General features: G+C 39.1%; 1 protein-coding gene across 6 annotated transcripts in view; it reads left to right on the forward strand.

Annotated features, from left to right (window-relative positions):
* EMSY (EMSY transcriptional repressor, BRCA2 interacting) overlaps positions 1 to 16761 on the forward strand; it is a 53415-nt gene extending 36654 nt beyond the window's left edge. For 2 of the 6 annotated variants that reach the window (XM_048839814.2, XM_048839853.2), the window contains 7 exons: positions 3504 to 3668; positions 3941 to 4099; positions 6077 to 6136; positions 7407 to 7561; positions 10192 to 10755; positions 11606 to 12118; positions 14277 to 16761. In XM_048839814.2, coding sequence (XP_048695771.1) covers positions 3504 to 3668; positions 3941 to 4099; positions 6077 to 6136; positions 7407 to 7561; positions 10192 to 10755; positions 11606 to 12118; positions 14277 to 14471 — 1811 coding nt within the window. In that variant the 3' untranslated portion in view covers positions 14472 to 16761. The remainder of the gene's footprint in view (positions 1 to 3503; positions 3669 to 3940; positions 4100 to 6076; positions 6137 to 7406; positions 7562 to 10191; positions 10756 to 11605; positions 12119 to 14276) is intronic. The other 4 variants (XM_048839843.2, XM_048839869.2, XM_048839824.2 and 1 more) reach the window with 3 other exon arrangements.
* Positions 16762 to 17811: the final 1050 nt, after the last annotated feature.

Consider the following 17811-nt stretch of genomic DNA (forward strand, 5'->3'; position numbering starts at 1 on the left):
TGCATGGGAGAATACAACATTGGACAAACGAGTTTTGGAAGGCATAACATCTGGTTACACTATCCATTTCAAATCTATCCTTCCTACCCATTCCTCCTCCCAGTCTCTTTTCAGGGACGTTTCTCATGATCAATTACTGGTGCAAGAGGTTGCCTCACTTCTGTGTTTAGGAGCAATAGAACCAGTTCCTGTACAGCATGGGGGAGGGAGATTCTATTCAAAGTACTTCCTGATCCCCAAAAAGAATGGAGAGTGGAGACCAGTTTTAGACTTCAAGTTTATAAACAGATATGTAAAACAGTAGGGATTTAGGATGGTGACTCTTCCAGCAATAATTGGCTTGTTAGAATTAGGAGATTGGTTCATGACAATCAGCCTGCAAGACTCATATTTTCATGTTGCTATTTACCCTGAACAAAAAAAAGTTTCTTTGTTTTCTAATCAACAGTGAGCAGTGCAAATACAGGGTGCTCCCTTTCAGCCTATCTTCTGCCCCAAGAGTATTATCAAAGATTCTGAAATCAGTTGCCGCCCACCTATGTCATTTGGGTGTAATAGTTTTCCAGTGTCTGGATGATTGGTTGATCGGGGCAGATTGTATCATGAAGTGTTAATGGCAGTGAAGATGATGTGTTCTCTATTTCACATCCTGGGCGTTCAAATCAATCTCGAAATCCATTTTGACTCTATCTAGACATCATAGGGGCTTCGCTGGATGCACTGACAGGCAGAGCATACCTTCTCAGAAGATTTCTAACAATGAATCTCAAGGATTTGGTGCAGTTCTCAAGTAACAATAGGAGAGTGTCTTCAACTACTGGGACACATGTCAGCTTGCGTCTTTGTAGAGCAACATGCCAGGTTACATCTCAGAGGCCTATAGGGATGGCTTTGAATGGTTTACAAATCAAGAAAGCACAGCCTAGGGAGATTAGTCTGTTTCCCAATGGGTTCTACAGTCTCGCAACTGGTGGAAGGACTGACCAAAATCTGTGTAGGTGTGACATTCTTTCAGAATCGCCCTCCTGTAGGGATAACATAAGTCACTTCAGTTTTGGGTTGGGGGCACATCTGAAACCTTACAAGGTTCAGGGCAAATGGTTACTACCAGAGTAGCTTCTTTATATCAATGGTTTGGAATTGGGACCAGTCAAAAATGTTTGCCTACACTATTTTACCTCTAAACAGATAAAAGTCAGTAAAGATAATGACAGACAACATGGCATGAATTTCTTATATCAATCCCCAGGGAGGAGCAGAGCACCTTCACCATCTCTCTGTGCTCTCAGAGCAATAAAACTCTGAAATTGGTGCATAGCCAAACCGATTGTCATCTCAGCTTCATACCTGCCAGGTATTAGAACACCAGATGACCTCAGCAGCAATTTTTCTAAATTATGAGTGGGAACGTAACTCTTGAGTCCTCCTCAAGGTGGTATTAACTTGACGGTTCCTGGAGGTCAATCTGTTTGCCACGGCAGCCAATGCAAAATCCATCAAGTATTGGTTCAGAGGTGGTCTTGATCCCCAATCCCTGGAAGATGCTTTTCTCATCTCATATGCATATCCACCAACACCATTACTATTGAAAGTTCTCAACAACATCAGGCCAAAGTCATATTCACTGCACCAACGTGGTCAAGACAAGTTTGGTATCCAAGACAAGTTTGGTATCCCTATCTAATCACTCATCTCTTGCCCTCCGGGGCATCTACGGATCACTCCTCACCTACTGACTCAGGATGCTGGTCTGGCACTCCCTCCCCAACATGCAGATTCTGGGTCTCCAAGCGTGCTTCCTCAATGGCTCTCAGGAATAGAGGGATCCTGGTCATCAAAGGTACACCTTTTTAGAAAAGAACCTGCAGGAATACTTACCTCCAGAAATGGATGAGATATTTTCTTTGGTGTAACAGTTGTCAGATTTCACTCTTTTCCCAGGGGTACTGGATTACCTGTTGGAATTGAAAATGTTGGGTCTTTCTCTGAACTCCATTAGGATACCCTTAATGGCAATAACAGCTTTTCACACACCCGTAAAGGGATTTTTGCTCTTTGCTCACCCAGCCAGAGGTTTGTTGAATCTCTCCCCACAAATAAGAGATCCTGTGTCTAGCTGGGACCTAAGCCTAGTCCTTAATTGCTTTTTAAAAGCATCCTTTTGAGCCACTGGCTATGTGTTCTTTGTTAAACTTATCAGTGAAGACAGCCTTTCTGGTAGCTATCACTTCTGCCTGAAGGGTTGGAGAATTGCGAGTTTTAATGGCAGATCCTTTCTATTTATGGTATTCACCAGAGAGAAATTCTCATTATGGGCCTATCGAAGATTCTTAACTAAGGTCATGTTTTTGTCCCAAAGCCACATTGGACTAATGAAGAAGCCATATTCCATACCCTAGATGAGAGGAGGACATTAGCTTTTTACCTAGATAGGATCAAACCTTCTAGAAGATTTCCTAGACTATTTGTATCCATCGCAGACAGAAACAAGGGTTTGGTAATTTCAAAACAGGATATCAAAGTGGATCTCTGAATGTATTAAGATCAGTTATGACCCAACTCATGTTCAGCCCCCTGTGAGACTGATAGTGCTCCTGTGAAATATACTATCTGCATCTATAGCCTAATTTAAGGATGTACCAACTGTATACATCTGTAGAGCGGCAACTTAGTCCTCTGTTCATACTTCTGATCACTATGCCTTGGTGCCTGCTGCAAGATCAGATGCTATAGGCAATGAAGTTCTCTCTCCTGTATTGGACTCTACTCTGAACCTCTTGCCTCCTTAGCGGATGCTCCCCAGGAGTCACCTGAGGTCAGGAATCCACAGGGACACTACTCGAAAAAGGAGAGGTTACTCACGTTTTTGCAGTAACTGGAGTTCTTTGAGATGTGTCCCCCTGTGGGTACTCCACTACCTGCCCTCCTCCACCTCTGCTTCAGAATCTCCTTTGGGGGACTTTGGTGGAAAAGGAATTGAGAGTGATTCGCCATATAGCCTCAGCACAGGGCACATACACAGGCCAAACAGGCACTGCTCCAAAAATCTCCAATCAAAAGCGCAGGACGCATTGGCACCCGAAGTGAAGCACCCACAGGGGGACACATCTCCAAGAACTCCAGTTACTGCACAAGGTGAGTAACTTCTGCTTGCACATTGATAGTGTTTTTTGGGAACTCCTGGTTTTCAAGGAACTTAATGTGATCAAATTTAAAGAAATTAAGGCTTGTTTTGTTCAATATTTGAATATTGAATAACTTGAATATCTGAACAGCTGAAATTTTCCAAAAAAAGTCAGCTTGAGGCAGACACTAAGAAAAACTTCAGTTTGAATGGTTAAAGTTTGGCAAGGTTTTATAAGCAACTGAAAATAATATTTTATAATGGAAAGTATTAGGCAACCTTAACAATAGGTGTTGCTACCAGCACCGCCTGTAATGAACACTGAATAAAAATGTTGTAGTTGGTTGATTCGATTTGTCCTCATTTTTCTGGGTAACAGATTCCCAGCCTGTCGTTCATGTGATTGCATCTAGAAGTCAGGATTGGTCAGAACATGAAATTGCTGTGGACACCAGCCCCACAATAATTTATCAAGATGTATCCAATGAATCGCAATCAGCTACTTCTACAATAAAAGCACTGCTGGAACTTCAGCAGACAACAGGTATGTGGGTGTTTGGGATCACTTTGAATCATGTTAGTCAATTGCATTGTTAAAATAACTATATTTTACATTTTTGTAGATGAAAATTCTGTATTTTTGCTCCTGCAAGTGTTCAGCTTGGAAGTACGGTATATCTTGATTATGTCCTACTTTCTTGGGACAGTTTGATTCTCTTATCTTTCTGTGTATTTAACTTTAGTTGGAATCTATTTTACTAAAAGGTGCATTTCCTCTTCTCTTCTCCTCCCCCCCCCACCCCCCCCATCTTTAAGCAGTGAAGGAGAAGTTAGAATCAAAACCAAGACAACCTACCATTGACCTGAGCCAAATGGCAGTTCCTATTCAGATGACTCAGGAGAAGAGGCATTCTCCAGAAAGCCCTTCCATTGCTGTGGTAGAATCAGAATTAGTTGCTGAATATATCACAACTGGTAAGTGGCTACAAAACATACTATGAATGCTAGAATTAGGATGGCTGGTTTTCAGTGGAAAGCCTTTTTGTTGTTTTTATTGTTGCTTGTGGGCAGGGGATCAGTATTTTCTGTCTTCCTTTCATTATAGTATTTCTGTAGAGGAAATTCATGCTAGTCTTCTTCCACTACTTTGAGGACACATCAAGGGGCATGGGATGCTTCTGCTCTTCCCTGGTAGATCAGAGAATGTGCATCTATCTATTTCTGGTGTAAAATGAAACAAAAGATCATTGTTTCAAGGCATATCATTTAAACATACTCTGATCTGGTGGTGAAAGGGCAAAGTGCCCTTGTTGATGTCTTTGGGGAAAACTCTTGGGAAGGAAAAGTAGAAAATGAAGCTCAGGATTCATTATATGGCATATCTGTTGTGAAAGGGTAAAAGACTTCTTGCAGAAGTAGTTCACCCAACTTTGTGGAATTCAACTCACTTAATGATACTGAGCAGGTAGCCTTTTTTTGGCCAGGTGGGCATTTTCCATTATAATTGCCATCCTCATGATATAGTGGGTAAGTACATTTTGTGTTTGGGCTGGTAAAGTTTTCTGTATCCATTTTGCAGTGCCAAATTGGAAGTTTTAGGCAGAGAGTAGGTCAGTTAAGGTTAGTGAAAGCTGAATCCCAATAATAAGTGTGATGTGCCAGTTTGAAGCATCTTTCTAGTCCTCATGTTGCATCAGTCCTTCAGTGTTTTTCTCTGGACATGTGTCTAATTTAAACAATATCTCCCATAAACTGGAACACTCTCGTCTGCCCCTAGACATTTGCACCATTTAATAAATTCAGTGTGAAAGGGTTAGCATGTTTAGCTTCTTAAATTCAGCACTTGAATGAATACTCTACATGCTTGCATTTTGCATTTCCCAATTAAGTTTTAACTGCGGTGAAAATCTGTTTAAAAACAGGATAAAGCTTGTTTATATTCAAATATATTTAAAATATGATTTCAGTGTTTTTAGTATTAAAGTCTAATCTGGTATTTCCATTTTTCATTTTCCCTTCCCTCCTTCCCCCTCCACTTTTGCCCCCTGGTATCCAGATTTAAGTTGGATGGGACTTTTTTTTTATACTGCTTACTGTATCTGGCTTCAATTGTGAGTGAGAGAGTCATAACTCCAATGGATCCCTGGTGGGAAAGCATTGACTTAATATTAAAATGTTGTTTGAATAACAAGAAGTATAATAAGTATTTAATAACAAGTAAGCGTACATTATAACATTATTAAACTGATCACCAGTTGTTTGAAGGTCAGTCATATTCCCTGACATCACCATACACTGTGTGTTGTACGTTGTATTCGAGTGTTCAGTTTCCTCCAAGATCTACGGGAAAAGTCAAGTTGAACTATGTATATATTTTAAGTCAGTGCTTATAAAAGATCCCCATTCAATATTTGTGTAGTCTGAAGTCCTCTTTATCCACAGATCCAGGATAACAGATGACAGCAATTAACGCTTTCCTGAACTTAAAATAATCAGTAACTTAAAACTGGGGTTTTTTTTACAGAGCTCAAAGTGATTTACAGAATTACAGGGAATGTGCATGGTAGGGGTCATTTGCTTTTCCCACCAATTAAATGCAACCAACCATGGGTTGGACAGCAGCAGCCTTCGTAACAGCATACAACTACAGTTACTTCACCAGTTCCTTCCCATTTGAATTTAAGGAACGGGGGTCATTGAATGTGTATATAAAACAAATAAGTATGCCACTAATCCCACAATAGGTAGATTTTCTGCTAAAATGATAAGCAGTGAAATAATGTACTATACTGACATTTATATGTTGTGAATTTTTATACATGCACCTAGAGCAAAGGTTTTAGGTACATTTTAAATAAATCTAAATAGCTGTTGGCCTTCAGTATTAACACCCATTGAATTGAATGGGGCAGTTCACACCTCTTAGTATTATCATTTTTTGTCTGTCTGCAGACTCAGGAAGACAACTCTGTATTGGTTCACATTCGGAAGAATTTCTACACAACCATATAGGTTAGAAACTTTATTTTTAAATGAAGTTTTAAATTCTGTAGAAACTGTTGGGGATATCCAGTAATAGCTAGTACAGCATGAAAGGCAATGCTGAGTTTATCCAAGCCCATCTCGGAGTGGCAAGTTAACTTTCCATATTCATCCAAACTTTGGCCTCCCTTCTAACTACCAGAAAATATTGACTTCTAGTCACTGTCAGTTAATCTGGATATAATCATATTCCTCTGAGCCATCCAGTACCATACCATATTTTCCAGTACCTGATGCATTTAGGAATAAGTTAATTAAAGCAGGTTTCAGAGTGACAGCCGTGTTAGTCTGTATTCGCAAAAAGAAAAGGAGTACTTGTGGCACCTTAGAGACTAACCAATTTATTTGAGTATGAAGTGAGCTGTAGCTCACGAAAGCTTATACTCAAATAAATTGGTTAGTCTCTAAGGTGCCACAAGTCCTCCTTTTCTTTTTGATTAAAGCAAATATCTACATAATGGTATGAGTTGGTAGAAGCTAATTTGGGTTCTCCATTGATGCTGTTGTCTTATGCTGTTGACTGCTTTGTTAGATAATAGAATAAATCATTATCTGACTTTAGGACTATTTCACTTTGACCACCCATTTGGTTAATTATGGAGCCAAAACTGTAGCCCCAAAGTTGATGTGGTTCTAGTCTGATAAGTGACTCTAAAAACAGGTATGATGGGTCTATGTTGTCTCATTGACTTCTGAGAAAATTTGCTCAAATTCTTTACAAGTAAACACTTTCTAATTGCCAGCCCTGTACATTTAACGTAAGGTTTGAGAGTCCTAAAGTTCTCTCATTCTCACATGTGATCAGTAATTTTCTGTAATCACATTTTGGCATTTTTAGTTATGTCTGTGCAACTGCATTGCCTTCAGTGGAGTTACAAACATGTAACAGCATAATTTGGACTCCAGAATGGTCCGTATTGATGATGTATGAAAGAACCCGGAGCACAAATTCAGTTTGCAGGACTAGCATTTGGGAGGCGGAGGACATTTTAAAACTGAGCTCACACTTGCTCAGAAATCACTGAAACAAACACCGGACCCCATGATGCTATTTTTAAGATCCTTCTCAGAATAGATCTACACTTTAAGATTGAAGCTAGCATACAGTAAAGGACTTATTTCATACTCAGATTTTTATTTCATCCGCATTTGCTTTCACTTGAAGGTAAAAGAACAAAGCAAGTAGCTTTAGCTACTACAGTTAGTTCTGGGGAAGTGCCATTGACCTCTTTACTTTCAGTCAGTCATCGGTCTCAGCCCCACCAGCAGTCATCCCAGCCCCAGAGGACTCTGCTGCAGCATGTGGCTCAGTCGCAGACAGCAACACAGACTTCTGTTGTGGTGAAATCTATCCCTGCATCTTCCACAGGCGCAATTACCCATATCATGCAGCAGGTTGTACCTTTTCTTTTCCAAACAGTCTGTGAACATAAGTAGGCTATGTGAATTATCTAGGGCCAGGTTTTTGATTTGAATGCACATGTCATGTTGGTTTGTCAGTGGAAACCCAAGCATAAGGACAGAATTTGGCCCATTGTGAGTTGCTGTTCCTTGAGTGTGGGACTAAAAAAAAGACTATCTAAGAATATCTTCCATGGTTGATTGCAATGCTGATGTAGCCATGTTGGTCCCAGGATCTGGGACAAGGTAGGTGGGCTAATGTCTTTTATCTTGAAAACTTGTACCTTTAACCAACAGAAGTTGGTCCAGTAAGGTATTACCTCATGTATCTTGTATAGTAAGCGGAGGAGTTTTGTATATGCTACATGTTTGCTGTTGGCCATTTTGAAAGGAAGTTGCTGCCTACATGAGCCCTCTCTGTTTGTGTGGAGTCCACTTGACAGCAGTATAGGACTTGCCTGTCTCTGTACACAGTAATGAAAGGGGGAAGGGCCCTAAAGGTTCAGTGTTAGGCCTTGTCTACAGTACAGAGTTTTGTCAGCAAAACGCAGCTTTTGCCGACAAAACAGTGGAGGTGCACACGCTACAACCCTACTTTTGTTGGCAAAATAAAACCACCTTGACAAGAGGCATAGAGCTTTTTGCGATGAAGTTAAAGCGACAAAGCGTCATTGTAGACGCTGCATTCGTTGTCACCATAACTGACCTCTCCCAGTATCCAACAATGCCCACCATGACGCCTCTGCTCGCTGTTTTGAACTTGGCTGCCCTGCATTCCAGCTACACAGGCATGCGGCTCTCCCCTTTCAAAGCTCTGGGAAGTTCTGAAAGCTGAGCATGCTGGCAGCAAAGAGCAAATCATTAAGTGGAATTCTGCTCTTCCCCAGCACTAGGAACACAGCAGCAGACAGGGGAGGTGGTGTGTGTGTGTGTGTGTGTGACTACAGTGCTGTGCAGAGCCAGGAAGGGGGGCAGGGGCTGATGGGGGTGTCCCCCTCCTCGTGTCTCAGGACTGAATGTTTCCGGCCACTGTCTGAACTTCGAGACAGCATGCTGACACACTCACTCTCCCACAACCCACTCTGTCTCTCTCCCACACCACACACACCCTGTCACACAGTCACTCGTCCCACACACACTTCAGTTGAAAAGCTGCTGGCAATCTAGTAGGATTCCCATGGAATGATGGGATTGAGAAACCTGCATCATGTGGTGCTGTACCTGTCCCACGAGGCATTGCAAAGCCTTCCCAAAGCATTCTGCAGCCAGCTGCAAAGTGGGGTAGCTACCCACAGTGCTCTTCTCTCTGTTTCAATGTGAGAGCTGCTAGTGTGGATGCACTCTGTGAACACAAGGAGCACAGTGTGGACATGCAACAGTGGTTTAATTAAAGTGGCATAACTTTTGTTGACAAAACTCTGTAGCTTAGACAAGACCTTAATCTTGAAGCAGGGGAAGGAAAAGGAGCAGAATTGAGACCATAAAGAAGCAGGATGCCTTTGATTTGGAGCTTGGCTTTGTAAGGTGCCAAACTGCAGAGGTCTCTGGCAAATTCTCAACTTGCGAAGTCACAACTGTGAGACTGCTTTAAAATGTGTGGTGAACAGCCCAAGTGAAAGGGACAACCCAGTAAAAAGCAGAGGAAGAAGCCTGTGGTGTGTTCTTGTTTAAATAGTTTAATTTTCTTATCTAATTCAAGAATTAGCACTTCTGTTATCTGTCAGCAGTAACAAAAATAAAGCTACTCTAGTTTTGTGAGATCCCCTGGGTAAATGTACACCACTCACTTTTTATATAGTTCATATTTAGATAAGGTCTGTCGTAAAGCCTCTGCAGAGGCAGAATTTTGCTGAATGAGGCTACTTAGTTATTATGTAGGATTGTGTACACAACATGTAATAAGACAGTGTTTGTGTCGTCCCCCCCCCCAAGGAACTTAGTCCAACTCTAATGTGATATACGGGACTGTAGTTTTGGTGTGTGTGAAGGTACAGACATGGCAGTGGTGAGGAAATCAACGCAGTGGTGAGGAAATCAACGCAGGAAGAACTGGATCTGAAAAGGAGAGAGATTATGCTTTGGTGCATGGGAAATGGGGCAGGTTCCATGTGTAAAAAGTAGTGTAGAAGAAGTCACCAAGAAGCATGAGAGGAGACAGTGTTAGGAAACAGAATCAAAATCTCTTAAGATAATAGGTTCTTGTTAAAGCTAGGAACCATCTATTCACCAACCTAAGATCTCTGTTGAATCAGCCAATCCCTTCCATTTCCCATTCAGACATCATGGAGTTTGAGGTGATCTGAATCTTAATCTTTCAAATGTAAGAACAACCTAAGCTTCACTGAGGGCAAGACATCTACAGTTAAAAGGCAGGTAGTGGGTGGAACACCAGGGCTTAGCTTGTTATGGTATGGAAATAGCCATTGAAGTGCTATGGCTTTGGGAACTCAGCATCTTAGGGTATTTCTGCTTTTATACATGAGTTGGATGCCTGAAGTCCTGTGACCTATTCTGCTTTTAAAACAGTCCAGTTTAAATATTCTGTAATGTCACTAGATTTGTGTATTCTGCAGTAAATTAGATGATGTCTCATAACTTTTTCATTTGTAACTTTTTTTATTAAGGCTTTAAGCAGCCACACTGCATTTACCAAACACAGTGAACAACTTGGAACTGAGGAAGGAGAAGTGGAAGAGATGGATACCCTAGATCCTCAGACTGGTCTGTTTTACAGATCTGCCCTGACGCAGTCACAGGCACAAAAACAGCAGAAACTGAGTCAACCACAGCTGGAACAGACTCAACTGCAAGTGAAAACTCTGCAGTGCTTCCAGACTAAACAAAAGCAGACCATCCACCTGCAGGCTGATCAGATCCAGCACAAACTCCCACAAATGCCCCAGCTTTCTATCCGGCATCAAAAGCTAACCCCACTTCAGCAAGAGCAAGCACAGACCAAACCAGATGCACAGCACACCCCACACCACATGATGGCCAAAGAAAGGCAACTCCCTACCTTAGTGGCCCAGCCACAGCAAACTGTAGTACAGGTGCTTGCAGTAAAAACCACGCAGCAGCTGCCCAAACTGCAACAGGCACCAACGGCACAAAAAATCTACGTGCAACCCCAACCCCCCCAGAGTCAATTGCAGCTACCTGCCTCTTCAGAGAAACAGCCCGCCAGCCAGGTAACAGAATATTGATAGCATGCAAAATAAAACGTCGCTGTTCAAGGAAAAATCCAAACACCAACCCAGTTGCTGTAGCCGTGTTTTCTCCTGGCAAGAGAGAACTCCTCATTACGCTGGTATTAATTTCCCCATCAGAAGGTTGACACTAGGAAAGAGAAGCACATGTTGTTATATAGGGAAAAAAATCCATAGAGCTCACAAGTCAATTTTGTTGGACAGTTTTTTGTGAATTTCTGCAACCAACAGTGCATGGAATTTGCCCCTAATTTCTTTTATTTTTTTGGGTATAACATATTATTGATTTCCGTTCCCGTAACATTTAAAAAAAATGCGGTGGAAATAAAGACGAATACAGTGCAGTCTCCCAAGGATCTCCATTGTACGTCTTCCTTGGTAGTTTACATCACCATCACCCTTCAGTTAAATAATTTTACCTAGAGGAGCAATTTTACTTTCCTTGGGAGGGGAAGATGTAAAGACTGAGGAAAATGAAATACTGTATATGTATTTTAATTAACTCCAAAAACCTACTACTCCCCAGCCCCTTGAAGCATATATAAAATAATAAGAAGGGATTAATATACATCACATGGGGATATAAATCCCAAAAGAAAATGAGGCTGCTGTGATATTCTGCTAGAAACTTTGTCTAGCAGTCCAAACACTACCTTCCCCAGGCTTCAATTAAATGTTATCGTATCACTGCTGATTCCTTTCTTAAAACACTGAGCTTCAACTGTCTTCCTAATAGCAAGTATGTTGTTTGTGCCGTATTGTCCAGATAAATATTGATTAGGTTTAAATAAAAAAATAGCTGTAACATGCACAACAAAAATTTGATTTTCAGGTGCAGCAGCCAATTATAACTCAAGGATCCACTGTTACAAAGATAACTTTTGAGGGGCGACAGCCTCCTACTGTTTCAAAGGTAGCAGGCGGCAATTCTGTGCCCAAACTGGCATCGCCAGTTACAAGCCTATTTCCCATGCAGGCATCTGTGAAGACAGCAGTAGCAGACATTTTGAAAATGTCTATGATGGAAGCTCAGATTGACACAAACATAGAACATATGGTAGTGGATCCCCCAAACAAGGCCATGTCCACTAGTAAACTCGCTAGTGAAGCAGAATCATCACCTTGTATCCAGGTGCCAAGGGTGACTGCAGTAGGCATGACGGCAACTTCCATCTCTCAGCAACTGAAATGTAAAGAGTCCTGTTCAAGTCCTCCTGCTGCTGATCCTGCTTTAACAGAGAAGAAAATGGACGCACAAGAAGTGCCTTCAACAAACCAGTTTATACACATTCAGAATATATCCCAAAAGAAAGCTGAAGAGATTTCATCTGAAATTATTATCCAGGTAAGAGAAGAGCAGAGCAAATAAAGGTTAAAAAAAAAAAAAAAAAAGCAGCTATTTCTAGGTTTATGTCTCTAAAGCCTAAATAGCATCTGAATAATGTTCAAGTATTTTTTTCCTTATTTTGGTTCCACTCCAAAACAGTACGTGATTTAAGAATATAAAAATGTTTGGCACTTGTTTATTAAATTGGCAATGAGTTGTTAAATACAATTTCTCAAACATGCTGGTCACTGCATTCCTATTGTCTGTCTCCTGAGCATTGTAAGTGTTCTGCTTTGCTTTCCCATTAAGGAAACAAACCAAACTTGCTAGATATTCCAAATCACCTTCTAACTGAAATGCTTGAACATGCAACTTTTGCTGTTACCATGGAGATATGATTTGTGCCCTGTTTTTTTTTTACAGCGTCTAACAGTCTTACCTGTTTTTTAGTGTAAAACTTTCTTCAGCATAAAGGCGATATAGTAGAATCTCATTCATTCAAACTGACTGGGAGACCTTTTGCAAATTAGTAAATAAGGGCCAGATTCATCAAAGCACTTAAGTACATTATTAACTTTATGCATATGAGTAAATCTCATTGATATGAAGTCAACAGGACTGCGTACATTCTTAAATTAAGCAGATGCTTATGTGCTTTGATGAATCAGGACCTAAGTGAACAAATGTGAAAATGTTCATTTAGTCAAATTTAGTTTTATTTTAATACTTTTTAACGTACTATTGTATTCCATAGTCTAGATTGTCAAAGTATTGAAATTTTAAAAATCTGAAATCTCACTTACAGTACCCTAATTATACATAAGTATAAGTACATAAAAGGTTGTTATAAGGAGAGGGAGAAAATTTGTTCTCCTTAACATCTGAGGGTAGGACAAGAAGCAATCTACTTAGTGGCAAAGGTAATTTAGGTTGGACATTAGGAAAAAATTCCTAACTGTCAAGGTAGTTAAGCACTGGAATAAATTGCCTAGGGAGGTTGTGGAATCTCCATCACTGGAGATTTTTAAGGGCAGGTTAGAAACACACATGTCAGAGATGGTCTAGATAATACTTAGTCCTGCCTTGAGTGCAGGGGACTGGACTAGACTAGATGACCTCTCGAGGTCTCTTCCAGTCCTACACTTCTATGATGCTATGATACTGACTCATTGCAGAGAAGTGGACAGAATGCCATTGTGTTTTTATGCAGTGTTTGAATTAGAGATTTTATTGTACATTATATACACTTGTTATGGTGAAAAATTGTAGTGAAAACAAATACGCCAACTTTGATTTATTTATAAAGTTTACAAATGTTTTGAATTATTTTGTAATATTTTCCTTGAAACTAAGTAGTTTTTCTAGGAAATATTCAGGTTTTTGTATCTCTTGAGGAGTGAGGGCTAAGAGATTGATTATTTTACTCTACTACATCTGAATATCATAGATATTTATATGATGCTAATCACCATAGTATTTAGGTGTGGTTGTGATGTCTGGGTAATTTCAAAATCAAAATACCTATCTGATGATCAATTTAATAATTAAAATGTAGATATATTTTCCATATGATCTAGAAATTAAAAACAAAAAACAATTTAGTCATTTATTGTATTCGTTTGTTACCATAGTACTTTTATCAGTCTAAATCTATTATTCTTTCTTTGTATTAATCCAACCAGTTTCAGGAACCAATTGTGCAATATGTTGTACATACTACAGTCAGAGAAGTCTCGACCCCAAAATACTTAGTCTAAATAGACCGAACATACAGAGAGTGAGTGTGTGTTACCCCTATTTTACAGATGGCCCCGATAGCAAAGGGATTAAGTAACTTGTCAAAGGTTACACAGGAAGTCTGGCGGAGCTGGCAACTGATCCCAGATCTTTTGAATCCCAGCCAACTGCCTTAACCACATGACTATCCTTTCTTTAACTGTAATAATTTCAACTTATCCTTCAGTGAAAAAATCCTGCAAAATGCTTTAATGCTACATTTAATTTAGCAGTATTGTAACAATAGGGTGAAAACAAACTTATTGACTTTGGGAAAGTGTTTCTGGGATTCTTACAACTGTTTAATAGGCATGAGTATCTTTTTTCATTTAAACATACAAATCCTTAACTCACTTAATCCAAAACTGCATATTAAAACTTCATTTTTTCTTTCCTTTAGACTATCCCTCAATACTCCATCCCTTGTCACTCCAGCTCCAATGTGGTAGTGGAACCCAGTGGGCTCCTGGAGCTCAATAACTTTACTAGTCAACGTCTTGATGATGAGGAGACAGCAATGGAACAAGATGTGGACAGCAGTACTGAGGAAGGCACTGAGCCCAGCCCTTCTCAAAGTTCTGCTGAACAATCCTAATGAATTGGGACACTGGAGTGCACTTTAAATTCATCTTGGCAGTTGAGTGTCCAAGATGTCCTTGTATTGTGATGTATTAGAGCACTTTGCCTATTAGAGTTGTTCATTGGACCCTTGAAGCATCAGTGTGTTTTAACAAGACAGTATTGCAGAAACCACATCTTAAAATTGTTTCCAAAAAGGTGTAGTTACCAAGATATGGTAAACCAGTGACAGTGGAATGTATGTCTTTAAAAAAAAAAGAAAAAAAAAAGGCAAATCTACAGTGAATTGAAAAGATTGAGTAGAAGTTCTTGCTATGAAGCTCTTGACCAGATACTGAAACTTTTCAGTAAAAAGGGACCTTTTACTTTGCCGTGTCTTTCTTTTTGTAGCTATTGAGCGAAACACCATCACAAAGAATGTTTAGTGGATATTTGTATTTTTAAATAGCGTGTGAGATAAAAGGTATCTCTGACCCGTACTGGAAAAGCCCCAAGAATTTCTGAATTGGTTAGTGTTCTTGCACTTGAGCTCAATTAATGTTCATATTTTTAATAAGCATAAAATATAGTTTATTTTTTTAATTACTTGTTGGTGAATGTTTGGACATAAGCAAAATCACTAACAGGTGACATGGTTTGGTGGATTTTGTTTTCATATATTGCAAGAAATATGCTAGTTTAATGTACAAAACATTTCTTTTTGTGTCACAAGCACATGAAATGCCCATTTAGTCTAATTAATTAACCTCTGATAATTTATTTAAATGCAATGATTTAAAACCAGGCCAAGTTGCTTAACTAGTTCCTGTTAAACAGGCAGATGTTTTCATTCTAATGCTGTGGGGTAGCAGAAATGTATTATGGTTTAAAACAAATGCTTAGAGTTTGGGAATATTTGGTTCATTATCTCATAACTTCAGCCTGTTGTATTCAGATGCAAGCTGAGGCTTTTAAAGATCTATATTTTACTCTTACATGCTGTTTTTTAAATGACCATTTTGGGGGTTTAAAAGCTTAAATTGATTAGTTGTATGTTTCAGAGGTAATCCTCAGCCTTATGACTTGACTTGTTCAAGCAATATGTTGGGTTTTTATGATAGTTAAAGGCCACGGAGAGAGATTTGGGTGCAGGTGGAATGACAGCAGAGGCTGTTTTAATACATTCTGGTAATGAAGACAATACTTTTCTTTTTTTTTAAAAAATGTATATAGAAAAGTTTTTTTAACCATTTTGTATAGATTTCATTATAAATAAGCATTTTAAGACTTTGACATCTCATTCAATTGTACATACATCTATCAGCGTAACTGCCCATTTTTGGTGCTGAAGTACTACTGTAAGTATAATTCATCCAAAGTATAATACAGGTTTTGCGTCAGTCTTTTTTAAGATGTGATTTTACTGTTGATATTGTAGTTTTTTAAATTCCAATAGAAGAAATGCTCATCAGACTAAAATACAAAGCCTAAAAAGATTAACATATTTGTCCTGAACATCTATGTACATAACACTGTAGTCTCCTGTAGATGGTGCTCTTGGTTCTCCTTTTAGCCGCTGTTAGCAGTTGCTTCAGTTATAAAGTCCTTGTGACTTTCATTTTTGTTCTGTTTTGTCTGTTAATTATAAGCCTAAATGGCAAATTTTTATCTTTTATGATGGCAAAGAGAAGTGTTCAGTCTGAATATTATGGAAAAGCTGTACATAGTTGGGTAAGAATTCGATTGTCTTCTCTGCATCACCTACATGTTACAACATTGAATACTGTGACAAGCACTTGTTCCTCCACTTTATTTTACATAACATTAGAAGCACTCAGGTTGGAGAGAAGAGAGAATATATGAAATGGAAAATACCTTACGCCTTTTTTTCTAGTTAAAAATTAATACAGAAATATTGTCAGTCATTCTAGATGGTATTTCGGTTTTAATAGCTGTGTGTGTTTCTAGAACAGGGGTACTTAAAGTAACCAAATGCTGTGACAACAGAGCTTGACAAGAAAGATGACAACAAAGCTTATCAACTGCAGATTTTATTGCTAGTATATTCAAGCAAGCTGTCTTTTCTAGTCATCTGGCATTGAAGGGGTTAGTATGAGCCTGTTCTGTATATTTACTGTTCATAAAATGGATGTAAAATTCTGTGCAGATGAGATGAATCGCTGTGGCTTGTGCCAAGCTGTTGTCACTCGTGGTCTTACAGTTTATTGGATGTCCCTGTCATAGGCTGAGCTAAAGGGAGGAGAGAAGAAAGCCCCTGTCAGTATTTCTGTTGCCTCACTATAAAAAGTTTACAACTTTGCCATAAAGTATGGCTCCACGCTTAAATTCATTGTCTCTATGTAACTTTAGATGGCTGCTCTTCTTTCTACAAACAGATTTTAAAAAATCAAATGAAGTGTTAAATTTATCAACACTCATAGCATATTACACAATTGAAGTTCTGGCCCAATTGTGGTTTCTTGACAGAAAAGTTTATATTGTGGTGGTCTTGTTTTAAGATAGCTGCAAAGAAGTTTTTAGAGAAGCCCATGAAACAGGGTTATATCTATAGTGAAATTATATTTTGCACTTACAGTGTCATTTCCTTTCATTGAACCTTTATAAACATGAAGACTCTCAACACCTCTGTTATGAGAGGTAGATACTTTACAGATTGGTAAACTGAGACGCGTGTTAACTGTCTTGCCCACAGATATACACAACGTCTGTTGGGTAGACAGGAAAAGAATGCTGATATCCTAACTCCCACCTTTATGCATTAACTTTCAATTCAGATTGCCTTCTTTCCTAATCCTTTCCCAAACCAGTTGTGAATTGAGGCCCAAAATTGTTTGGTTTATGATCTTTGGTGAATATGCTGGAATTGGTAATAGTTTCATTACAAAGAAATTTACAAGTTAACAGGCTTTGATTCAGCACCTAAAGTCCAGACTATGTTTTGTGTTTCAGTTACAGTAGCTGAAAGTAGAGTATGTCATCCATTAAATTTCCTTTGCTTTCGTGGTTACTCTTCACATCCTTATCAAAGCTATACTGAAATAAAACATGTACTCTTTAAGTTGCCACGTCCAACAAACAATCGCTGTCGCTATCTGCCAAAGGTATATGCTTGAAATTATTTTCAGTTCACTCTTGCCAGATAAGTTGCATCTTCCTTAAATGGAAGAGATTTGATTTCCTGCCTGTCTTTTGCAATGGAATAGCTCAAAAATGAGCTGTGTAGAATTGCTTATTTTTGTTTATATTAATAATTGGTGTGTTGTAATCAAAGGAATGGAAAATTCCTTACCAAATTTCCTTTCTGCTAGGAGTATCTCACAATTCTGCTACACATGGGCTGTTTCCCTCCTCTCTGG

This window comes from Caretta caretta, chromosome 1 (genome assembly GCF_965140235.1).
Source record: "Caretta caretta isolate rCarCar2 chromosome 1, rCarCar1.hap1, whole genome shotgun sequence".
Lineage (NCBI taxonomy): Eukaryota > Metazoa > Chordata > Testudines > Cheloniidae > Caretta > Caretta caretta.